The sequence below is a fragment of the Peromyscus leucopus genome, chromosome 23 (assembly GCF_004664715.2).
Source record: "Peromyscus leucopus breed LL Stock chromosome 23, UCI_PerLeu_2.1, whole genome shotgun sequence".
Lineage (NCBI taxonomy): Eukaryota > Metazoa > Chordata > Mammalia > Rodentia > Cricetidae > Peromyscus > Peromyscus leucopus.
This window is the reverse complement of record NC_051082.1, coordinates 22,379,801-22,405,672: the sequence shown is the minus strand read 5'-3', so window position 1 is coordinate 22,405,672 and position 25,872 is coordinate 22,379,801. Positions and strand designations below refer to the sequence as shown.

Here is a 25,872-nt window from a genome sequence, read left to right as displayed (position 1 = left end):
ACAAATGAAAAATGAAAAATCCATGACAGAGTTAAAACTATAAAAACAAATCGTTTTATATCTTTTTTCATGATTCAATACGTGTGTCCACCACATGTGTTTAGCCCTTTCTTATCACCCAATATTTACCTGTTCTTATTTCCTTTTAGACATGTTATATTGTACATATGAGGGATTGTCCTGGTTGTTAATTGATTTGGGAATACCCTGTCCACTGTGGGTGGCACTATTCTCTAGGCAGGGAGATTTGAACTGCATAAGAGTAGAGAAATAAAGCTTAGCATAGGCAGGCAGACAAGTGAGCAAGCAAGCGTGCATGCTTGCCTTTTTCTCTGCTCTTGACTGTGGATATGATGTGATTAGCTGTTTGAGGCTCCTGCCCTGACTTCTCCGCACTGATAGACTGTAACCTGATTGTGAGTTGAATCTCCCTTCCCCTGAGCTTCTTGCCTCCAGGTGTTTTAATCATAGCAACAGAAATATAACTAGGACAAAGGGCATGTATTTTTCTGGGTCCTTCACACTCAGTCACATTTGCTCTTCGTATATCCCTAGGTAGGTAGCAAGATGGGACACACTGGTAATTTTTTCTGCAAGCAGATGTGCTGTAGAGCCTCTGGAAAGAAAGAGCGGATCCTCAAGACAAGTCTATGGCAGGTGTCGGAAGGTTCCCACGAACAGACAGATGTCAGCTCTCATAATTTCGCAGGAGTAAAATGTGGACAAACACATCACTTACAAATGTCATAAGCCTGGAAAGGTGACTGGCTCTTTCTTAGGCCCCTTTTGCTGCTATGACAAAACGCCTGAGACTGGATGTGTAATGGCGATGTGGAATTTAGTGCTTATGGTTCTGAGACCTAGGAAGTCCCAGGTCAGGGCACCAGCAGACTAGGTGTCTAGTGAAGGCCTGGTCTGTATTTGTGTCTTTACACAGTTAAAGGGACCAGCTAGCTTCCTTGGGTCTTTTATGAGCGCACTGGTCCCATTCATGAACACCCCCCCCCCCCCCCGTTATACCTTCATCTCTCATCAAGGAGGATAGCTGTGGTTGCTACTGTTACGGCACTGGACCTTGAAACAGAGCCTTGTTCGTGATCGGCAAGAGCACTACCACTGAGTCACAATCCCAGGCCATCGCTGGGGCAGCGAGGCAGGTGATCACCCTCGCTGGAGATTCCAGGCAAGAACTCTACTCCTGAGCCATGGCCCTAGCCCTTCGCTGTGGGGTTCTTGGCAGGTGTTCTACCACTGAGCCACACCCCAGCCCCTCACTGGGGGATTCTAGGCAGGTGCTCTACCACTGAACCACACCCCAACCCCTCACTGGGGGATTCTAGGCAATCATGCTACTTCTGAACTATATCTTTGGTCCCTTTTTAAATTTTATTTTGAGAGGTTTCATTATGTAGCCTAGTCTGGCCTTGAACTCACAATCCTCCTGTCTCAAGCCTCCTATGGGCTGATGCTACAAGTACATCCCACCATGCATGGACAGGGGTTTAGTTTCCATCTTATAAATCCTGGGGTGACACAAACCCTCTCCACACCTCCACTTTCTTATCTATAAACTGACGATCATAACACCCTTTTACTTAAAGAGAGCTGCCGAGAAGGCAGAAAGAGTTGAAATAGGTAAAGTCACAATCACCCGTGGCTGCTAATAAAGACTCAATACACATTAAAGAAAGAATCATGGCTTGTTAAAGTCTGTGAGACATCCTCATTAGATTATGAAAGGGGGTCTAATCTCCATGAATGGTATATTCTGCAGCTTTTCCTGATTAGCTGACATTTTTACTCAGCTTCATTAGCAATTTGGGGATATAAATATTTCATTAGTGATACATCCAAGCCAAGTACTTGGGATGTTTAAAAAAGAGCAGTGGTTGTCAGGGTAGGAACTCTGTCTTGCCAAAGCCCATCTCACCAGGCTCACAGTTTATATTCTTCTTGTTTGGGATACCCTTCACAGCTACCCAAGGGGACCTACCTATATATTTATGTATTTTATAAAGAAATTCTCTTGCTTTATTTTTAAATTATGTGTATGTCTGTTCATGGCATGTGCATGTGTGAATGCAGGTGCCTGTGGAGGCCAGAAGGGGGCGCCAGATCCCCTGGAGCTGGAGTTACAGGTGGTTGAAAGTGTCCTGACATGGACCTAAACTTGGGTTCTCTGGAAGAGCAGTGTTCACTTTTAACCTCTGAGCCATCTCTCCAGCCCATATTTTTGTAAAAGTATAAAAATAAGAGCTTTTATTTCTTGCATAAAGAGGAAGTATACATTATCTCCCAAAGTATATACATTTCAGGTCCCACAAAGCTGGATTTATTTGTTTTGAAAAAGCAAATCCCAATTTTTAAATATTCATTTACTTATTTGTGTGTTCATGTGTAGGTGCACTTGTGTGTAAGTATGTACACGTGTGTAAGCATGCATAGGGAGAATCAAGGACAACCTTAGCTGTTGTTCTTCAGGCATTGTTCACCTTGATTTTTTGTTTGTTTGTTTTTGAGATGTTATGCCCAGATCTCAGGGATTCTCAAAAGACCACCACAGAGACCAAATCCCATATGTAAAAGCAAAAAGCTTGGAGCTTGGACCCTCTGTCCAATGCAGCCACAAGAGCAGAGAGCCCAGAGCCCAGTCAGGGGGGGTTTATCATAGCAGAAGTTGGGGTGAGGGGATTTCCAGGGTTAAGGACCCTGAGTGGCTGACATTTGTCTAGGGGTATAGGGAAGATTTGGAATGTCAGGTATTTCCTCTTAGATGCAGGCCCTCCCTGGGTGGGATCAGCTTATGGCTTTTCCTGGGTCCAGGTGTTACCTGCCAGAAACTGTGTGGTCAAGCTGTTTTGGGCTCCCCCACAGAGACAGTATCTCTCACTGGCCTAGAACACACAAGCAAGCCCCAGGAATCCACCAGAGTCTGTGTCCCTCAAGCTAGAATTATAAGCCATGATACTATGCACACCTGGCTTTAAAAAATACACAAAATCTATTATTTTTAATTAAATGTGTGTGTGTATATGTGTGCATGCACCTGTGTGTGTGTGTGTGCACATGAGAATGTGAGTGCTCATGAAGTCCAGAGGAAGGGGATATATATATATATATATATATATATATATATATATATATATATATATATATATATATCTTGGTGCTGCAATTACATGTAGCTGTGAGCTGTCTCATGTGGATTCCGGGAACCACCCCTGGGTCCTCTGTGAGAACAGTGCATGCTCTTGACCACTGGGTCCTCTCTCCAGCCTCATGCCTGACTTTTAACATGAGTTCTGGGAGTCAAAGTCGGTTCTTCCTGCTTTCACAGGAAGCAACTTTCCCTCTAAGCCACCGATCACTCCCAAACCCTAAGTTTGAAGATAATAGATAGAATTTTTGTTACTCGTTTATCGTGGTGGGGAAAGCAGGATGGCTGAAGGGGCTTTCAGCTGAGGTGATACACAGTGGCTGCCGGGAAGGTGTCAAGCGAGAGAAAACACGAGATGGTTCACTCTGATCCAGGTGGAACAGGAAGCTGCAAAAACAGAACGCCAGCCCTCAGCTGGCTGCCTCTTTTCTTTTTTTTTTCTTCCATTTTTAGCAGTCCATGCATGGTGTGTGGCTTTTTCTAGATAGACACAACACATGTATCTGTTCATTCCAGAATGAGACTACATGGCAGACCCAAATAATGATTCTACCAAAGTCCGACTGGTGAGTTTACTTGGTGTTATTAACAGGAGTCTGGGGGATGGGTTAATGTAGCTGCGTCGCTAACGAGCCGTCCCAATAGGAATGAGGACTCCTGAAAGCCGAAGCCTCAGAATTCTGCATGACCTGCTGGCAGCTCCATGGGTCTGGAAAACTCCATCCAGCAGCTCAGCTAGCCACTCTCCTCTCCCAGTGCATTTTTTATTGCTTCTACAACATTGAGGGGAAAGGGTCTGGTGTATCTTGTAATTTCCAACTTTCCCAGACAAGGTGAAGTTTCTTTAATTCCTGAGTCTCATGCCCCCCACACCTCCTTCCTGGAGGAAATGGCTGCACAACCAGGGTAGGGGGCCATTGTCATTAAAGATGGGCTCCCCACCCCCACCCCCCAATCTGTTCATCACCTCTGGAAACATTTCTACAAACATAACCCAAAGATGTGCCTCAGTAATTCTTAATCCAATCAAGGCGACTGTGAAGATTAGCTTGGCATTGGTCTTGGTTCGACTGCATTTTATATAGTTAGTGGGCTGGTTATTTTAGGCATAAAGATCTTTTCATGCACACCTGGGAATCTAGGAATTTTAAGTCTTTTTTTTCGTAGCTGATTTGCACATACATAAAATATGAAAATATCTCGGGGAAAAAATGATGCTTGGGAAATGTGAAGTATCTCAATGAATGTCTGTGATAAAACCGTGTCTTCTGAGCTGAATGTCATTGAACCCCAGTCTCAGTGAACTGGGAGCCCTCATTACGGGTGCAACCAAAGGCTGGTACTGGGAAGATTATGGGATGCTAATGCAAGGATTCAGGACCCCCCACCCACCCCCTGAGGGTACTGCAATCCACTCATCCAGCCTGAAGAAATTTTGTCTTGAGGCCAAGTCTCACATAGCTGAGGATGTCCCCAAATTCCCAGTTCTTCGGCCTCTACCACCAGGAGCACTGAGATTACAGGTATGGACCATAATGAACAGTTTCCATTGGAAGGTCCCAGTCTACGTGTCATGTTAGATCCTTCCAGACAGGCAGTGGCTTTGGTGACCCAGGAGAGTACAGAGAACTGGCCAGGACCAACCATGGAGAAATTGATTGGTGGTGTCCTACTCAGCTGTAACTGTCAACTTGACATTGCTTAGAGTCACTTTAATTAAGGGATTGTCCAGGTCAGAATGGCAGTGGGCATGTTGCGGGGAGGAATACCTTCTTGATTTTTATTGATAAAGGTGAGTCCAGCCCACTGTAGGCAGCACCATTCCCTGGGTACATGGTCCCACGCTGTATAAGAAAGCTAGATGAGCATGAGCCTATCGGAGTCCCAGCAAGGAGCATTCCTGGTGATTCCTATTGCACTTCCTGGGCTGTGCGTGAGTTTTCTGGTCAGAGGTGATGCTGCATGGAGCTGTAAGCAGTTCTGCTTTCAGGCTTCTGCTGAAGTTCCTGCCCTGATTTGCCTCAGTGATAGTCTATGACCTGGGAGTGTCAGTCAAATGAACTCTTGTTTCTCCTACATTGCTTTTGGTCAGAGTGGTTTACTACTGCAGCAGAATGAAACTAGAACAAATTGGAACACACACACACACACACACACACACACACACACACACCTTCAAGATAATAAATACATACCTTTTTTAGAGTGACTAAGATGGCAAGACAGCTAAGCAAGTGAAGTCACTTGTTACACGAGCCCAACGACCCGAGTTCAACCCTGGATCTCACATAAAGGTAGAAGAACAGACCACCTCCACGCAGTTGCCCGCTGACCTCCCCACACACGTGCCACGGCACACATGCACCTTCTTCCTCCTTCCACAGCAAGGGTAGACACAATGTTTTAAAAATAGTTTGTGAGCAAGACTAGCAGACACAAAGGATTCTAATTTTATGAACTTTAGAGACGAGGCAAACTCATAGACACAGGAAATGTTACCACTGGTCACCAGGGGCTGGGGTAAGTCTTCAGAGCAGCGGTTCTCGACCTTCCGAATACTGCAACCCTTTAATACAGTTCCCCACATTGTGGTGACATCCCCTCCCCCCAGCCATACAGTTATCCTCATTGCTACTTCATAACTGTAATTTGCTAGTGTTAAAAATCATAATGTAAATATCTGATATTTTCAGTGGTCTGAGGTAACCCCTATGAAAGGGTCGTTCAACTGCCCCCAGAAGGGGTGTGACCCACAGGTTGAGAACCACTGCTTTAGCGGGCTCAGAGTTTATGATCAACATGATAGAACATTCCTAGGACACTTCAGATATACTTATTTATACTACCGACCTGAGTATTTTTTTCAGATGTTTCAAGTGGTACCTTTTTGTTATGTGTGCTTTCTGAGACTTCCTGGGTTGGCCTAAGACTCCTCCCGGCTGCTGGCCAACCCCGCTGAGGCTGGCTGTAGCAGGCCAGCTTCGAGACAAAAGCCAGGGAACTTGCATTTTCACGGGCTCCCGAGTGACTCGGACTCTGAGACCGCCTGGCTCGGAGGCAGGCCCTGTTGTTCTGTTTTCTAATTGGAACACGCCATATGTGCTCTTCACTCATCCCCAGCTGCCACAACCCACACGTTCCCAGGGAGCAGCAGGTCCCTTATCTCAGCAGCTGCGGGCGGGGAGTGGTGTCAGTAATCAGAGAGGCAGTGGGGGCTGGGGGTGGGCAGCTGAGGATAGCAACAATAATAAAATCCTGGTTTGGGCAGTATGGCCATCACCCACCACTTTACGTGAATTTTTGCATTCTATAGTTTTGGTTACCTTCAGTCAATTACAGTGCAAATCATTTAAAAATTAAATGGAAAGTTCCAGAAACAAATAGTTTGTAGGTTTTAAAGATGTGTTTCATAATTATGTGCCCATACACTCACATAGACACAGGCAAGCATACACACACACACACACACACACACACACACACACACACACACACACGCACACACACACACATACACACACACACAAACTTCTTAGGCTATAACTCAGACCTACCAATGACTGCAATGCAAATTAACATTCTAGAACCCTCTCAAGCGCAGACCAATTCTTCATGCATCCACCAGTCTTTGATTATTCTCAGCCCGCAGTCCTAATGACGGTGAGGCTGGAAGGTGAGGTTATTCACTGTGGAGGAATCCATGCACTCCACCCAGTCCCTGGCTGAATGGTCACCCTCCAAGCCCATGTCCATGTGGCTCAGGGCTTCTTATACTGATTTTGGAAGTAGGTGGAGAGAGTCTCCTGGGTTAGCCCTTTGAGACAGGGCTTTGAGGCAAGGGAATACGAAGGGAGTATTTGGTAACACTGACGAGCGTGAGGAGTCCGGATAGAATTCTGTAATAACAACCTCCTCCGTTCGTTTGTACTGTTTGAACCCTTCTCACTGCCAGTTTACACGCTCTAAGCCTGGATAACAGTTGTTGCTTTCATTGCTAAGGAGCAGACGCGCCTCCCTTGCTAGTCCCTTCTGATCTGGGGCGGCATTTGCTTCCCCCACTTGCCCTCCCCAACTCCCCCAAATACTGTTTATCAAAACCCGCAGCCACACAAGGATTCCCAAATGGCACCTGGCCAATTTAGTATTGGATTTCCTCTAGTCCTGGAAGGTAAACATTTATCTCTGCAGAAATAGGTTTTTGTTTTCTTATTTGAGTTTGTCTTGAGGAGAAAAGAAACTTACACAAAGTGTTATTCTTACTGACTTTATTTTTTTTTTCCCCAGTGTTGGAGATGGAACCTAAAAATGCTCTACCACTGAGCAACACCCCCCCAGTCCTTTTTATTTGTGTGTGTGTGTGTGTGTGTGTGTGTGTGTGTGTGTTATGCATGCATATGCACACATGTGCTCCCGCGGAGGCATTCGTGGAGGCCAGGGGTTAACGTTGGGCATCTTCTTCCTTAATCTCTCTCCACCTTAATCCCCTGAAAACAGTTCTCTCACTAAACTTGGAGCCAGGCTGGTAGTCAAAGAATCTTCCAGTCTCTGCCCTCCCCACCTAGTATTGGGATTACAGGCTTATGCCACCGTACCCGGCTTTGTAAGAGGTGCTGGGGAGCCAATCTCGAGTCTTCGTGCTTGTACAGTGAGTGATTTTCCCCGGGCCATCTCCCCAGGACCATTTCTTTCTCAGAAGCTATTTTCAAATGAATAGTATTTAATCCATTGCCACTGGCAGCATTTCCTGTTGGCCACCTTATTAACTGTTTTCTAGTCGGCTTATCATTCTTTGTGCAGGTGCAAGAGTTCACCAGCCCTGTGGCGATATGGTTTTCTGTGTAAATGTGTGGTGGAATAGTGAGTGCCCATCCCCTCTCCCCGTGCCTAACTTTGCGCTATCTCCCTTAATTCTCCGGATCCAAATAGTTTCTTTCTGTGGCTAGCTGAAGCACTTTCATCTGTGGCCTTTTTCTGTCACCTCTGACATGGCTTCCTCGGGCTATCTGCACAGTTCTGAGATCCCCATTCAGATCCCTTCAAACCGTGTGGAGGAAAAGAGGAGAAATAAGAATCATTGTGGGAGGCGGGGAGATGGCTTTCAGATAAAGGAGCTTGGCAGCAAGTGTGACAACTTGAGGTTCCTCCTTGGACCCAAACACTGGGAAGCAAGAAGTCTCTCCTGCAACTTGCCCTCTGACTTCTACATACACACCATGGCCGGGACTGGGGTGGGGAAGGGTTAGCATTTGAGCAGGTGAGTTTGGTGTTGGGGTGGCAGGACCATGCACGACCTTCCTCTCTGCCCAGCATCCCAGTCCTTGACTGACTTGAATTTCTGTAATCCTCTACCTTTTCTTACTCACTCCTCCCTGTTTGTCAGAACACCCCATCCTCTCTTCTTCCAGGCACCACATGACTGTGTCTTTAAAGAACAAAACCCGTGACAGAGAGAGGCCAGCCCCTTCATCTACTGAAAGCGCAAGCCTTTCAATTTGCAAAAGCTGCTGGGCATCCTTAAGGTGTGAAGGGTCTGTTAAAGGAACATTTGGAGGTCTCTACAGCAAAGCCACATAAAAGAGCTTTGTACATTGGTGGGTGTCTCTAGCCCTGGCACTGAAGGGGCAGAGGCAGGAGGATCCCTGGGGCTCCTTGTTCAGCATGTCTAGATGAATCAGCAAGATCCAGGTTTGGTGAGAAATTCTGTCTCAAAAACAAACAAACAAACAAAAAACAGGGATGGTAGTGCACACCTTTCATCTCAGCACTAGGGAGGCAGAGGCTGGCTTCTTGCCGATGATGGTGTTGTGTTCTCCATGGAATAGCTTTTCTTCCCCTTCCTTTCCACGCTATCTTAGTTACTTTCCTCATGGCTATGGCAGAAATACCTGGCAAAAACAACTTATGGGGCCAGGTGGCAGTAGTGCATGCATTTAATCCCAGCACTTGGCGGGATCTCTGTGAGTTGGAGGCTAGCCTGGTCTACAGAGCGAGATCCAGGACAGGCACCAAAACTACACCCTGTCTTGAAAAACAAACAAAACAAACAAACAAACAAAAATTTATGGAAGAAAGGGTTTGTTCTGGCTCACAGTTTGAAGGTGCACAGTCCATCTTTGTGAGGAAGGCATGGCAGGGTGAGAGAGTGAGGCATATGGTCCCATTGCACCTGCAGTCAGGAAGTCGAGAGAGAGATGAATGCTGTTACTCAGTTCACCTTCTCGTTTTTAATTCAGTCCAGGACTCCAGCCCATATGCGGTGCCATCCACATTCAGTATGAGTCTTCCCACCTCATTCACCCTAATCCAGAGACTGCCTCACAGATTTACCCAGATGTGTGTCTCCCCAGATGAGTCTAGATTCTGCCAAATTGACAGTCAATGTTAACTATTCACAAGTGTCACAGCACAGCTGTCTTAGATGAGGGCATGGAGATATATTCCAACTTCCTAAATGCCAGGGAGTTAAAATTTCTCACATGCTTACTTTTTTGCAATCAAGGGACTTTGTAAGGACATATAGGTATCCTGAAGTTTATACTGTTTATTTTCAATACTTTTAAGCTGTGCATATTTGTATCTTTGCATGTGAATATGTGCGCATGTATGCAGATGTCCACAAAGGCCAAAAGAGAGAGTCAGGTACCCTAGAGCTGGAGTTACTGGTGGTTTTGAGCAGCCAGTATGGGTGCTAAGAACTGAACTCTGATGCTCTCTATGAGGTGTTAGTATTCTTAGGGGTAAGTACTCTTAACTATCGAACATCTACCCAGCCCCATCACAGTGTTTGGGATGCAGATCTAAGGTGATTCATGTCTTGCATTTTGTCATTTCTAGAGGAGCTGAAGGCTCCCTTGGAAGAGTATGTCCACAAACGCTACCCTGGGCTGGTGAAGGTGGTACGCAATCAAAAGAGAGAAGGCCTGATCCGAGCACGCATCGAGGGCTGGAAGGCGGCCACTGGCCAGGTCACGGGCTTTTTCGATGCCCATGTGGAATTCACTGCTGGCTGGTAGGTCATGAGCCAAAACTTATCACTTAGTAAAGGGCCGAATCTGGGAGGTGGGACCTTTTGCCTGTTTCTATTGGAGCCACTGGAAAAATGGAGAAGGGATGCTTGGTGGGAAGGCCATTGGGATAAAGTTGGAAAGCAAGAAAAGTAAATCACTGGCTGGCTTTCTAGACACTGTTATTGTTATCATCAGTCTATGAGTTGCTTTTCTCATTGCTGTGACCTAAAGTACCTAGCAAAAAGCAACTTACAAAAGAAAAAAACCAACTTTAACTCATGGCTTGAAGGTATGGTCCATCTTGGTAGGGTGTCATGGCAGAAATGTGAGGCAATTGGTTACATTGTATCCAGAAATGAGAGGCATTTGGTTACATTGTATCCGCAGTCAGGAAGCAGAGAGAGATGGACGCTGGTGCTCAGCTCACCTTCTCCTTTCCATTCAATCCAGGACCCCAGCTCACAGGATCGTGCCACCTATATTCAGGGTGGGTCTCCCCAGTTCAATTAGCCCATGTAAGAAGCTACTTCACAGGCATGCCCTCACAGACATTTATTTGATTCTAGGTCCTGTCAAGTTGACAGTCACGATGAACTGTCACAATCACTGTTGTGGTCAGTAAATTCAAAGCCAGTCTGGGACACATGAGTCCTTGTCTCCAAAATAAGTCGTTTCTCTAAAACAGTAGCAACAGATAGGGACTGGAGAAATGGCTTGGTGGTTAAGAGTACTAACTTATCTTGCAGAGGACCCAACTGTGTATGGGTACATATGAGGTAGGGGAGCTGTGTGTGTGTGTGTGTGTGTGTGTGTGTGTGTGTGTGTGTGTGCATGCACATGCTTGTTGAGGCCAGAAGACAACTTCAGGTGTCATTCTTTAGGTGACATCTACCCTTTTCTTTGCAACAGGGTCTCCCTGACATAGAACTCACCAAGTCAGCTAACTGGCTGACCAGTGAGTCTCGGGGATCCTCCTATCTCTGCCTCCCATGTGCTGGGATTACAAGTGGGTGCCGCTGTGTCTGGGTTTTTTTTCACATGTGTTCCAAGGATGGAACTTGGGTTCTCATGCTTGCATAACAAGTACTTCATCAAATCACCTATCTCCCCAACCCTTCTGTCCACTAGATTCTGGCCCTGACCTCCTGCCTACCCTTCAGTCACCTCATCTCCATCAGTTTCCCTCCTAGCCGCTTCTCCCACCTCCCACCTACTCTGCTGGGACCACCCTCTCCCCACCTTGGTGCTTTCTCACTCACCCTCAGGAATGCAATGGCTTTCTGAATTCATTCTTTGGTGTGTTTGGCTCTGGAGTCCCGGTGTAGTTCTAGCTGGCCTAGAATTCAATATGTCGTCCAGGCTAGCCTTGAATTTAAAAGTGGCCTTTACCTCCTGCCTCCATCTCCTGAAAGTGGGGATTACAGAGGTGCACCACCACACCCAGCCACTTGCTGTATCGATGACAATGGTCTAGGCTGGGGATGTGCCTGGTTCAGATGGGTTCCCCCCTCAGAATTTTCCACTGTCACTCTGAAACGGTCCCATCAGTCAACACAATGGGCATTCCAAATTGGCAATATTTGGCATCTTCCCTGAAAGGTATCATCTAATATATAATAGCCAGTAGAGCCTAAATACTCTATGGTCTAATTCTAACCAGGCTCTGTGATGTCAGCCTTAGCTATACAGACTTATTTTCTATACTTCAGCCAAAATATCCCATGCCTCTTTCTGAATTAAAGCCCCTGTGTGTTTCCTCATTACAGGGAGAAAGCATGTCTCACCATTTACTGGGTAAAAATCTCCACAGTGACCCAGTATGTTGTTGTTTTTCTCTCTTTTTGGGGGGGGCCCGACACCCAGCTCCCACACATGGAGGCTTATTCTTAATTATGAATGCCCAGCCTTAGCTTGGCTTGTCTCTTGCCAGCTTTTCTTATCTTTAAATGAACCCATCTGTCTTTTGCCTCTGGGCTTTTCCCTTTCTCTATGTCTGTATACCTTTCTTTCTTACTCCCTTGCTGGTTGTGTAGCTGGGTGGCTGGCCCCTGATGTCCTCCTCCTTCTCTTGCTCCTAGATGTCCTTCATTCCCAGACTTCTCCTTCTGTATATTCTCTCTGCCTGCCAGCCCTGCCTATCCTTTCTCCTTCCTGCCTTGCTATTGGCCAGTCAGTTTTTTATTAGACCATCGGGTGCTTTAAGCAGGCACAGTAATACAGCTTCATGGAGTTAAACAAGTGCAACATAAACAAAAGTAACACACCTTAAAATAATATCCTGTAACACCAGTACACTAAGGATGCCTCTATTCTCCCTGTGGCATTTGAACTGGGTGTTTTTGTGGCTCAGCTTGAATGTCTTCTGTGTCCTGGGATCCAGGGAGGACTTTGGCCTGGGTCTGGAGAAAGAGATCTGTCAGTAATGTGTGTGAGCAGCTGAGTTAGATCCTCAGAGCCCAGGTGAAAAAGCCAGGCTGGTGGTGCAGGCAGGGGGTGGAGAGCAGAGGAAGGAGGCTCCCTGGGGCTCACTGGCCAGCTAGCCTAGCCTTGTTGATGAGATCCAGTCCTAGGAGAGACCCTGCTTCAATAACAATAGGGATGGGGATGCAAGAATGACTATTGAGGCTGTTAACTGGTACCCATGAACATTTATATGTGTGTGCATGTGCATATGCATACTGTGCCAATTGGTTTTTATCAATTTGACACAAATTAGAGTTCGCAGGGAAGAAGGAACTTCCATTGAGGAGTTGCCTCCATCAGACTGGCCTATGGGTATGTCTGTGGGGCCATCCCTGGACAGATGAGAGTAGGCAGTATCAGAAAGGTAGCTAAGCAAGCCAGGGTAAGCAAGCCAGTAAGCAGATAGACCAAGATAATTTGGCTCTGGACCTTCAACATTTCAAGTCTCCACAATCACGTGTCATGGAGCATGTGCGGAGGTCAGAGGACACCTTGCAGGAAGTGGTTCTCTCCTCCCATCATCTGGGTCCCAGAGATTGAACTCAGGTAGTTAGGCCCAGTGGCAGGTGCCTTCACCCACTGAGCCACCCCACCAGCTTAATCATCGAAGTTCTAAACAACCAATCAGACTTCCAGCATCTCTGACACAGGTGAGAACTTCAGTCCACACTTGAGATGGCTATCCAGGTTGCTTCCCAGCTGTGACACTGTTACGTACATCCACATCCCTTTGGTAAAGCGATTCACATGAGGAAGCCCCACCGTGAGGGGGCTCCAGATTTGTTAGGCGAATAGAGGAAGCACAGTAGGTCCCATGACCACAGGACATCCCAGGGTGGAATGGGGAGGGGAGGAACAGGAAATGAGAAAATGTCATGGAGAGGGAGACCAATCTTCTGCGCTGTGGAAACATTCTTGAAGGTGATGGAGGGGGTGGTTCAGTTGATAAGAATTCCTTACTGTGTAGGCATGAGGATGTATGTCCAGATCCCCAGCATCGATGTTTAAAAAAAAAGCCAGGGATAGCCCTGTGTGTGCCTGGAACTCCAGTGCTGTCACAGATGGAGATAAGAGGCTCATTGAGGCTCATTGGCTACCAGCCTAGCTCCAGGTTCACTGGAGACCCTGTCTTGAGTTAATAAGGTGGAAAATGATAGAGCAGGACACCCAACATCCTCCTCTAGTCTCTACTTTTGTGCACAGGTAGGCACATCTGCAAACACATGTGTACATACACCACACACATGGAGAAAGAAGAAAGTGTAATGCTGTGCATGTATGGAAATACCATGATGAAACCCCATTCCTTTGAAGACTGACTTAAAATATTAATTTTGTTTTCCAGTTCAAAGAGCAAAAGAGGGACTCCGGGAATGTTTGGTCAGTTGGGTTCTTGTGATGCAAGCATGAAAATCTGAGGTCTGATCCCCAGCACCCACATAACATCATGTTGGGTACTGTGGTGAACACCTGTAACCCCAACACTGGGGAAGGTAGAGACAGGAGGATCTTTGTGGCTCACTGGCTATCCAGTCTAGTGGAATCTGTAAGCTCTGAGTTGAGTGAAAAAAGAAAAGAAAAAGAAAAAAGAAAGAAAGAAAGAAAAAGATAAGAAAGAAAAGAAAAGAAGGAAAAGAAAAGAAAAAGATGGAGGGCCTAGAGAGATGACTTGACGGTTAAGAGTGCTTGCTGTTCTTCCAAAGGACCTGAGTTTAGTTTCCAGCACAAACATCAGGCGGCTCACATCAACTTCCTATAAGGCCAGTGGAACACAACCCCACACACCGACATACACACATATACATAAACAAAAATAAATCTTAGAAAAAATAATAAAAAGGTGGATAGGCATCAAGGATGAAACCTGACAGTGACCTCTGGCTTCTGCATATGTGAGCACACCCATGTGCACTCGTACACATAAACTCTCACACACATGAATGTGCACACACAAAAATCACTGCACACATACAATACCAAAAATTTTTTTTTAATTCAAAAGTAAAAATGTATTTTTTTTTTTTTTTTGGTTTTTCGAGACAGGGTTTCTCTGTGTAGCTTTGCGCCTTTCCTGGAACTCACTTGGTAGCCCAGGCTGGCCTCGAACTCACAGAGATCCGCCTGCCTCTGCCTCCCGAGTGCTGGGATTAAAGGCGTGCGCCACCACCGCCCGGCTTTTTTTGTTTTTTGTTTTTTTTTTTGTTTTTGGAAAAATGTATTTTAAAGGAGCAGAAAAGGTGAACCTCCTTACTGGAAAAAAGTAGGCATGGCTTCTCTGGACAAGTGACATCAGAGCTAAGCGCCTTAGTGGCTCTGCTTTCTGCTGGCTGCCAAGGGCATTCCCCTCACCCCACCCCCACCGCCCCTAAAGAGAATCTCTCCAGTGAAGATGTGAAGGAGAAAGCTGCAGATGCTGACGAAAATAATTCCCCTCTGGCTTCCACCTCCACCATGTGTGTAAAACGTATCGAAGGCAGTCAACGGCCCAGGGTATATTTTATTGCTCATTTTAAATAGAAAGATGAGCTGAGCCAACAGGTAATTCAATAGCTGCAAATGAAAAGAGATTGTTGCAGGCTGTAAGTTCTCATTATTCTTCCAAAGAGCACAAAGAAATGGGATTTTTCCACTTGACTCTTTTCCAAAGTCTATGCTCTGGTCCAAGCTGCAAGATTAATGTCTCGGCTTCCATGAGCCATCTTTAGCTTCTAGAACGTGGAAAGTGATTCCTTCCTGTGATGGGCCTCACAGACACACGGTCGGCTTGACCATCTGCTCTGAACTAAGCCAGCCAGCTAACACCTTGAAACCGGAGCCAGTTCATGCCGGCTGCAGTCTTGAGGGAGGAGGCACAGCTGGGAGTCAAGATTTGCCTGACTTTGGGCTTAATTAGTTCCAAGGCTTCCGCCTGCAGACCAATCAAATCTTTTTGAGCAATCAATTAGATAATCAATTAAAACAACAAAAATAGTCGAACTCACACAAAGAAACTAATGAAACTGCTTATTAAATCCAGCGCAGAAATGACCTATTTGAGGATAGGAAATTTAGTTCCAGCAGAAAGAAAAAGAAAAAAGAAAAAAACAAAACCATCAGCAACAAGAGGTGGCAGGCAGTGCTCTGAGGGGAAATCATATATAACTGCCAATCGTACAGAGATGGGAACAGTGTTTGGGATATAAAGGCTTGGGGCTGGAGAGATGGCGCAACACATACTTACAGAGGACCTGAGTTTGGTTCCCAGGATCTACACCAGGTGACTTAAAACCACCAGGAGCTCCAGCTCTGAGGGATTTGGCGCCCTCTTCTGCCCTCCAATGGCACTGCACTCACATGCACATATCTACACATACATAAATAAAAATAAATTCTGAGAGAGAGAGAGAGAGAGAGAGAGAGAGAGAGAGAGAGAGAGAGAGAGAGAGAGAGATGGGGAAAGGAACTCGAAGGTTTGGCGCTTTCTGAGGATAAGACTCCACATTAATTCTCTTGCCAGGCTTCTCCTGTCCACACAGGCATCGTTACAATGATTTTGTTATGAGTGAAGGCATGAGAGGCATACTGCATACTTGAAAACACATACAGAGTGTCCATGGATGCAGATCCATTGGTAGAGTGCTTTCCTTGCATACACAAAGTCCTAGATTCCATCCCCAGCACCATATAAACTGAGCATTTACATTAGAGGCTGATGCTTGCTTCTAAGTCCAGCACTTAGTAGGCAAAGGCAGAAAGATTGGCAGTTCTAGGACAGCCTGGGCTACATGGGAGTTCAGGGCCAGCCTGGGCAACTTTAACAGAACAGTCTTAAATTTAAAACACAATCAGGGTAGGGATGTAGTTTGATTGGTAGAGTGCTTGCCTAACACGCAGGAGGCCCTGGGTTAGATCGCCAGGCTCACATAAACTGGGTGTGGTGTGGTAGTGCATGCTTATCATCCCAGCACGAGCAGAGTGGAGGCAGGAGAATGAGGAATTCAGGCTTCGCCTCTTCTACACTGTCTTTGAGACCAGGATGAGATACATGAAAGCCTGTCTCAAAACAAAATGGAAATGAAACCATAGAAACCTACATGGCGGTCGCATGCTCCAACTTTGATAGGTCATATGCCTTTGAGTACCTCAGTTTCCTTCTGAGTTCCAGCCTTTGAATCTTCTTCATTTTGGGCAGTTTTAGAAGCCAGCTGGCTGATGCATGCCCCAGGAGAGAGAGAGATTTGACTGTGACTTCTCTGCTTTGCAGGGCCGAGCCGGTTCTGTCCCGCATCCAGGAAAACCGGAAGCGGGTAATCCTCCCCTCCATCGACAACATCAAGCAGGACAACTTCGAGGTGCAACGCTATGAGAACTCAGCCCACGGGTACAGCTGGGAGCTGTGGTGCATGTACATCAGCCCCCCGAAGGACTGGTGGGACGCCGGAGATCCCTCTCTCCCCATCAGGTCTGTGACAAGTAAGCTCTGGCGGGGTTGGTAAAAAAAAAAAAAAAAAAAAAATCTGCTGCACAATGAGGCCCCAGGCCCAAGGGTCAACTTGCGCCATGGAGAAGGGCTGGGAGAGACTGGCGGCCAAGGCTGGTGCCGTGGTGTGCGAGCAGCTCCCTGAGGAATGGTCATGCCTTAGGATCATAATTCCTTGCTGAGAGAGACAATTGTATTTTATAGCAGCAGCGACAGTTCTTGGGCGCCTCTTTTCATATGGCTGCAATGAAAGTTTAAAATTGGCAATAATACAGTTTTTTCATTCTTCCTCGGGTGTTCCGTAGCTTCACATTCTGTGATCTTACCCACCCTTGGTTAGCCTGTGTGAAAACACTAAATTATCTCAACCTCTCAGCTCCACGTCGGTAATTTAATCACATCGGCCAAGATTTTTCCTGTAATGTCACATTCACAGGTTCTAGGGATTGGGGTATGACGTGGGCGAGGGGCGACATCATTCTACCTAGTGTCAAACTGACTTTTTGTTTTCATTTTTCATTTATTATCATTGGGGGGAGGTGTGCTTGTGCCACGGCACACATGTGGAGGTCAGAGGACATCTTTGTGGAGACAGTCCTCTCCTTTCACCTTTATGTGGGTTCTGGGATTCAAGTTGGGCCATCGGACTTACATGGCAAGCACCATCATTTGCTGAACCATCTTGTCAGTCCCAAACTGATACACACGCGAGGCGAGCGTGCGTACACACACACATACACACACACACACACACACACACACACACACACACACCCACACACACCAGAGGATGTCGGGCATCATTCCTCAGGTACCTTCATTTGAAACAATGGCTCTCATTGGCATGGATATTTGCCACGAACGCCAGGCTAGCCGGCCAGTGAGCTTCCAGGAGTGCACCTGCATGTGTCTCCCATCTCGTCATTCCTGGGATCACAAATACATGCTATGGTACCTGGCTTTTGTGGGGGCCCTTGGCATCAAACTGGGAACATTACTTTGGTGAGACAAGCACTTTACCAACTGAGCCATCTTCCCAGTCCCCAAACTCCTAAAATGGGGTTCATTCCATCTTCAGTCATTAGAGGTAGGAATCCCAGCCTGGATTTAGTGCAAGTTTTTTTTTCCCCATATCAGGCAGGAAAGCAAGAAGGAAATAAGGAACAGGAGCAAGGACTTTCTATAGGGTGGGTGTGGGTTCTGTCTTGGTTTGCAAATTTGTGATAATAAAAATATGTTAGTTTTTTTTTTTTAATTCCTATGACAAGTATCTGAGAAAAGCAACTTAAGGAAAACAAGATGTGCTTTTTTTTTTTTTTTTTTTTTTTTGAGACAGGGTCTCACTATGTAGATCCGGTTGTTCTGGAACTCACTATGTAGACCAGGCTGACCTCGAGCTGACAGAGATCCCTCTGCCTCTGCTGTCCAAATGCTGGGATCAAAGGTGTGCGCCACCACACCTGGCTGGAAAGCAAGACTGGTTTTAACTCCTCACTTCGGAGATGAGTCTACAATGGCAGGCGGAGTATAGTAGAAAAGAGCAGCCCCCATTCTAGAGCCAGGAAACAGAAAGAGGGGGTGTCCATTCCAGACGCCTTTTCCCCTTCCCCCTTTTTATTCCAACCAGGTACCCAGATTTGTGGAATGGGTGCTGCTCACAGTCAGGATGGCTCCTCCCCCTCTGTCAATTTTTCTCTGGAATGCCTTTGCAGACACATCCAGAGATGTGCTATAATAACCTCCCAGGTGTCTCCCAATCCAATCAAGTTGACAACCAAGATTAACCATTTATTCTAGTGAGCTTTAACTGTTAGCTTGACACAGCCTGGAGTCATCTGAGAAGAGAGTCTCAGTTGAAAGATGGCCCAGATCAGATTGGCCTGTGGACATATCTGTGGGAGACTGTCTTGATTGTTAATTTGTGTGGTAGGGCTCTTCTGCCCACTGTGGGCGGCACCATTCCCTGAGCAAGTGGTCCTGGACTACATTAGTAAGCTCACCGAGCATGGGCCAGGGAGCAAGCCAGTAAGCAGCATCCTCTAAGGTTTCTGCTTCCAGGTTCCTTGTTGAATATCTGCCCTGACTTCCCTCAGTGATGGACTGTGACTGGGAAGTATAAGCCAAATAAACCCTTTCCTTCCCTACATTGCTTTTGATTCAAATATTTTATCAGAGCCACAAAAAGCAAACAGGAACACCATCACACAGGAGAAAGGTTTTGAGAAGGCTTCTGACTTTCCTTCTCAAACTAAAAGCTGAAAAGTTGCCTGAGAGGGGAGCAACCAAGAAGCAGATTCCCAAACCCGGGGAGGTGGACTCTGAGTGCCATCTCAAAGGAAATGATGTCGTAGCCCTGTTCAGCTGTTCCTGTAGTATTCCAGAATGGCTCCTCAGCTGCCTGCAAGTCACAGTGTAGGACTCATCATTGAGGCGTTACCTGAGAGCCAAGGCATAACCCACAGAGAGATTTCAACTTTCACAGTGAGCATGTGAAGAACCAATGACCTTCAGAACTTAAAGACATTAAATTTCATATTATAGTCAAATGATCCTCCCTCCCTTAGTGTCCTGACACAGGGACAAGCTGGTCCCCAGCTTTGCCTGAAAGAATGAGGTTGACAACAAGGGGGGTTGGTCACAGTGAGGAATGTTGATGTTGATGACCAAGCACCTTCGTGTGTGTGTGTGTGTGTGTGTGTGTGTGTGTGTGTGTGTGTGTGTATGCGCGTGCATGCTAGTGGAGCTAGAACAAAGGCCTTGAATAAGAGCTCTACCGCTAGCCCTTCACTGGGGTATTCCAGGCAAGTGTTCTCCCTCTCTGCCACACCCCCAGCCCCTCACTGTAGGAGTCTAGGCAAGTGCTTCTCCTTAGTCATGGCCTCGGCCCCTCAGTGGGGAATTCTCAGAAGAGCTCTGCTGTTGGTCCATACCCCAGCTATTCACTGGAGGAGTCTAGGCAGGCATTCGTACACTGAGGCGTTCTGACTCTTGCCTCTCAATGGACACTTGCTCTACCTCTGAGCCACACCATCATTCCCTCACTGAAGGGTGCTAAGCAAAAGTGCTACCACTGAGCTACACCCTTAAGCTGGCCAATATCCACCCAAGTGGAATGGCCATCAGATATTGGCCAGTCTGAGCAGGAAGGCTCTGTGTGAAGCAGTAACTTGTATCTCTCAAATGACTGTCACATTACCAGATGATTAATATGCACTTTAAAGACTCAAGAACATAGAGTTGCGATCCTGAGCCATTAATATTACATGAATCTCTGATGTACAAAATGGAAGCACGCACCAGTGGTCTCCTCTTTGTGCGTCTTTACTTACCAGACACTTAATTTGTTAATGGTTGATAGGGAGATTTAATTGTCGGAAAGGAGTTTTATGGGCCTTCTGATATTATTAAGCTGATATAATGTGCTTTCTTAATCACGAGGACATGGTAATTTCTCCTCCATCCAGTGATGCCAAGATGTTAGTGGTTATGACTATACTCCATTGAGGGGTACAGGGAGCCTGTCAGATTCCAAATAGCCTAGACTAAATAAAGATTTGGAATCTAGATTTCCTGGTAGGGGAGGTAATATAAGAAGTTTCACCCTGGGGGCTGGAGAGACGATGCAGAGTTGAAGAGCGCTTGCTGCTCTGGCAGGGGACCCAAACACACTTCCCAGAATCCACGCTGGGCAGCAAGCAACCACTTGTAATTCTAGCTCCATGAAATCCAGTGCCCTCTTCGGGCCTCCATGGACACCGTACTCACGTGTGTAAACCCACACAGACACACATACATACACGTAAATACAAGCAAAACATTTAAGGATGTTTTTGCTTTAAGGGAACACCGTCCATTTCTTCTGTTCTAGTGTTGATCACTGAAGCAAGGGCTTCATGAATACCAGGTAAAGGCTCCGCCACTCAGCTACCTCACAGCCCTTCCCATTTATCTACCTACCTATCTACCTACCTATCTATCTATCTATCTATCTATCTATCTATCTATCTGTCTGTCTGTCTGTCTGTCTGTCTGTCTATCATCTATCATCTATCATCTATCTACCTATCATTTATCTATCTATCTATCTATCTATCTATCTATCTATCTATCTATCTTACTTTTTATTTGGGGACAGAGTCTAAGTTGCATTGCAGGACTTGAACTTATTCTTTAGACCAGTGAGGAACCTGTGATCCTCCTGCCTCAGCCTCCAGAACAGCTAAGATAACAGCCCTGCACCGCCATGTCCAGCCTATATTGCCCCCCCCCCTTTTGACCTAACGAGTTATTTCCTAAGGTCTCCTGTTGGTTCTCTGCCCTTCATTGTCTATAGCTGAGATTAAGGTGAGAGTGGGCAGGTGACTCAGAGAGGACAAAGGCCCCATGTAAAGGTTGTAGTCACGGATGGTTAGAAAACACATCCTACCCAAAGAGGCACCTGCTCCCAGCCCCATGAGATACTATACAGAAGACCAAAATGACTGGCTCCCAGCCTATTAAAAAGTCTTCTTTTTGTGTGCATGTACAAGTATCTGTATGAGTTCATGTCACATGTGTGTAGGTGCCCGTGAAGTTCAGAAAGGGGCATCAGATCTGCTAGAGCCGGAGTTACAGTTGGTTGTGAGCCACCCCACCCAGATGCTAGGGATGAAATCCAGGCCCACTGAAAGAGCAGCAAGCTCTCTTAACCACAGAGCCTTTTGAAACAGGATCCAATGGAGACCTGATCTTGAACTTGCTTTGTAGCTGAGGAGGTTCTTACATTCTTATCATCCTACCTTCACTTCCAGAGTGCTGGGTTTATGTGGGACTGAGGATAGAACCCAGGGTGTTATGTCCACCTGGCACTTGTTATATGAGTTGACCTATATTCCCACCTCTAAGTTCCTAGACTTACCAGAACTTTCATGAAGACTTCTGACTTCAAATGTCAAGGACTGCATTGTCTTGTCAGGGTTTCTTTTGCTGTGAAGAGACACCATAACCATGGCAACTCTTATAAAGAAAACCACTTAATTGGAGTGGCTTGCTTACAGTTTAGAGGTTCAGTTCATGGTCATCATGGTGGGACATGACGATGTGCAGTCAGACATGGTGCTGGAGAAGTAGCTGAAAGTCCTACATCTTGCAGGTAACAAGAGTAGACTGAGTGTCACACTGAGCAAAGCTTGAGCAAAAGAGACCTCAAAGCCCGCCCCCACAGTGACACACTTCCTCCAAAAGGCCACACACACCTACTTCAACAAGACCACACCTCCTAATAGTGCCACTCCCTTTGGGGGCCATTTTCTTTCAAAGCACCACATGCTTCACGGTGGCATGACAGAGATGGGGAGATGGTTCAGTGGAGAATCACTTGCTGAGGACCTGGGTTTCATTATCCAGAATCCCCATAAGCTGGACACAGTAGCATATGTCTGTCATCTCAGCACTTTAAGGAAAGATTTATACATGTATTGATTATTTTTATGCTTATGCGAGCATGCCTGTATGTTTGTGTGCACTATGTGCATGCAGGAGCCTTTGGTGGCCAGAAGGGGGCATCAGATCCCCTGGAGCTGGAATAACTGACAGCTGTGAGTGCCTGATGTGGGTGCTGAGACCTGAACCTGAGTCTCCTGCAAAAGCAGTAAGCATTCTTAACCTCTGAGCCATGCCAGCACTTTAATAGTAAGGGAGAGGCGGCGATAGGAAAATCCCTGGATCTCGTTGTGGTGGTTTGGATGAAAATTGTCTGTGTAGGCTCATAGGGAGTGACATTATTTGAAAGGATTAGGACATGTGGATTGTTGGAGTAGATGTGGCCTTAGTGGAGGAAGTATGTCACTGGGGGTGGCCCTTGAGGTTTCAGAAGCTCAAGCCAGACCCAGTGGCTCTCTTTCTCTTCTTGCTGCCTGTGGATCCAGATGTAGAACTCCCAGCTACCTCTCTAACAATATCCTGCCTGCATAATGCCATGCTTCCCATCATTGTGATAATGGCTAAACCTCTGAACTGTAAGCCAGCCCCAATGAAATGAAACTCTTTCCTTTATAAGAGTTGCCATGGTCATGGTGTCTCTTCACAGCAATAGAAACCCTGACTAAAACACTCGTGGATCATCTAGTATGGTGTATGCAGTGGCACATGACGAAGATGCCTTGTCTCAAACAAAGCAGAAAGTGAGGATTGACACTCCAGGTCATCCTCTGACCTACACCACACACACACACACACACACACACACACACACACACACACACACACACAGAGAGAGAGAGAGAGAGAGAGAGAGAGAGAGAGAGAGAGAGAGAGATTAAAAACAACAGATGGCATTTGACTAGTCTCTAGACTAGAGTATGGTCTTTGCTTTGTTCTTGCCCCATGAATACTATCACCATTCCCAGGATGGCTTTGACTTGTGCTCCTCAGATGGGAATTGTGGGCTTCTGTGATAATTGGGTATATTGTGGGGTTGGGAGGCTTGGAAGAATGATACAGAAAGTTATAGGAGAAGCATAGTGAGACTTCTTGGAGGCTCTAGGACCCAATCCTGTGTACATGTCCACAGTCTTTTCTCCTGAGCTTCCTTGGTGACAGAGTTTGTAATGCCCTGACGTAGCTCTTGCATCTATGTAGGGAAGGTCCCAGAATCTCTGTTTTAGGCCCCAGTCATTTCCCAGAGAGATAGCACTTCCATCCATGTCCACAGCACCAGTGGGTGTGATAAGTGGAGAGGCTCTTTGGTAGCTTGATGAAAGCCACAGATCACTTTCCCCAGAAGCTGTATAAGTGGCTAGGACATTGCATATAAATTCCCTTTAGTTTATAAATTCCATGGAGCCAGTCCAGAGAAGCTTTGGGACTTAGGTGGTGGACCACCATTCAGTCTGTCCATCTGGCTTTACTAGTGAGATAGCCTTTCCTTATCTACTTATCAGTATTGGATGAGTTACAAAGCCAGACCGATGGCTAGTTGTTCTGTAGCTGGTCCTCTGGTGTCTAATGAACACCCAGCACTTAAGAGGTGATGATGCTAAAAACATTTATGAACATGTGGGTAAGTGGTATACGAGATTCAGGAGAGAGGTTGGGTCTCATAAATAGTTAGGAAAAGAAGGAGAGCTGGGGAATGCCTCGGTCCATAAAGTACCTGCCATGCAAGTAATCCCAATGCGGGGAGGGAGGAAGTAGGTGGATTCCTGGGGGCTCAGTGGCCAGCCAGCCTAGCCAAATTTACGAACTCCATATTCAGTGAGAGACCTTGTCTCAAAAAACAAGGAGGATGGTGTCATGAAGGACATTTGAGGTTGACCTCTGACCTCTGCATGCATGAGTACACACATACATATGCATAACACACACACACACACACACACACACACACACACACACACACACACGAATGCAATCCTTTTGCATGAACTAAATTCTATTAGTCTTAACATTATGAGCATGTGTGTGGAAAATCAGCCCAGATGAGAGTGAAGGGAGCATGTGTCTAGCCTTGAGGGCACCGTCTATTTACAAACACCTGGCTCCATTCAGCAGCTGAGTGGCGGAGCTCTCAGCTTTACACCTGCTGATCCGAGGGTCCCTTTCCAGCTGTGAGACCCCAAGACTCTCACCAGGAAAGGACCAGGGACAGGAGGTGTTGTGACATCCGAAGGGAGTCTTTCACTGTACCTTGCTTCTGGAGCCTAGCCTGAACACCGCGCCCAGACATTCTTCTGGGAATTGACAGTGGGACCTCCCCATTCTGTGTTAGGTGACCTTGTAATTAGTGACACTGCTCGTTAATAACCAATTCAAGATGATGAGTAACAATTAGCCATCCTTAATCCAACATATAATTTGATGATAAATTATAAGGTACCGGAGTGTCAGAGCCTGTGAGAGTCATTTAGTTGAAAGAATTGCCCTGGGCGTGCGTAGCTGCTGAGATTTCACATTCTGTGCTGAGATATACGTAAGGGGAGAAGGCTACTTTTCCCTCCCTGGGGGAACGTGACAAGCTTCCACAAGAGGAAAGCTTTAAGTGACAAAACACACTTTTTTTTTTAAGGCTTTAAAATAGACATCTTTTTCTATGTATCAGCATATATATTTTGGGCATTAACTGTGTGCGGCTTTATGGTAGGTACTTCCACGGGGACAGCCCTGGTTAAATGATAAGACTCTTATCCAGAAAGAATCTGTAGACTGAGCTGGGGAGATGGCTCAGCAGGAAAAGTGCTTGTTGGGCAGGCATGAGGACCCGAGTCACGTCCTCAGAATCCATGGCCGGATGGCGTGGGTTTACAATCCCAGAGCTGGTGAAGATGAGACAGGAGGATCCCTACGGTTTGCTAGTGGGCCAGCCTAGCCCTATCAGGGGACTGTAGGTCAGTGAGAGACCCTGTCTCATGAAAGCCAGGTAGACAGCACCTGAGGAATGAAATGTGAAGTTGACCTTTGGTCACCCCATGGACATGCGCACACATGCACCTGTGCATACCCGCATACCCACTTCCCTCCTCTTCTCCCCCCACCCCCACACACTCATAGCTTGATTGGAGACACAGACCCAAGTTTATGTGATAATCCCATTTGGGTCCATGGGGATTCGTAGAAGGAGGGTGGGTTTTGTGTTTTGGAGGGAAATCTCATATGAACCTTAACTAACATTGCAATTTTTCCATGTGCAGTGTGACCCTTTAGATATCAAGTATCTCTAACATCTCATGGGTTGAAGGTTCAGCCCCCAGATGGTGGCATCATTTGAGAGGTGGTTTCATTAATGTCATAGATAGGTTAACCTGTTGGTG

General features: G+C 46.4%; 1 protein-coding gene across 1 annotated transcript in view; it reads left to right on the top strand.

The window, feature by feature from the left end:
• Galnt17 (polypeptide N-acetylgalactosaminyltransferase 17) overlaps nucleotides 1-25,872 on the top strand; it is a 442,799-nt gene that overhangs the window by 223,949 nt on the left and 192,978 nt on the right. Inside the window, exons 4-5 of the mRNA XM_028870135.2 lie at nucleotides 9,992-10,166; nucleotides 16,871-17,068. Coding sequence (XP_028725968.1) covers nucleotides 9,992-10,166; nucleotides 16,871-17,068 — 373 coding nt within the window. The remainder of the gene's footprint in view (nucleotides 1-9,991; nucleotides 10,167-16,870; nucleotides 17,069-25,872) is intronic.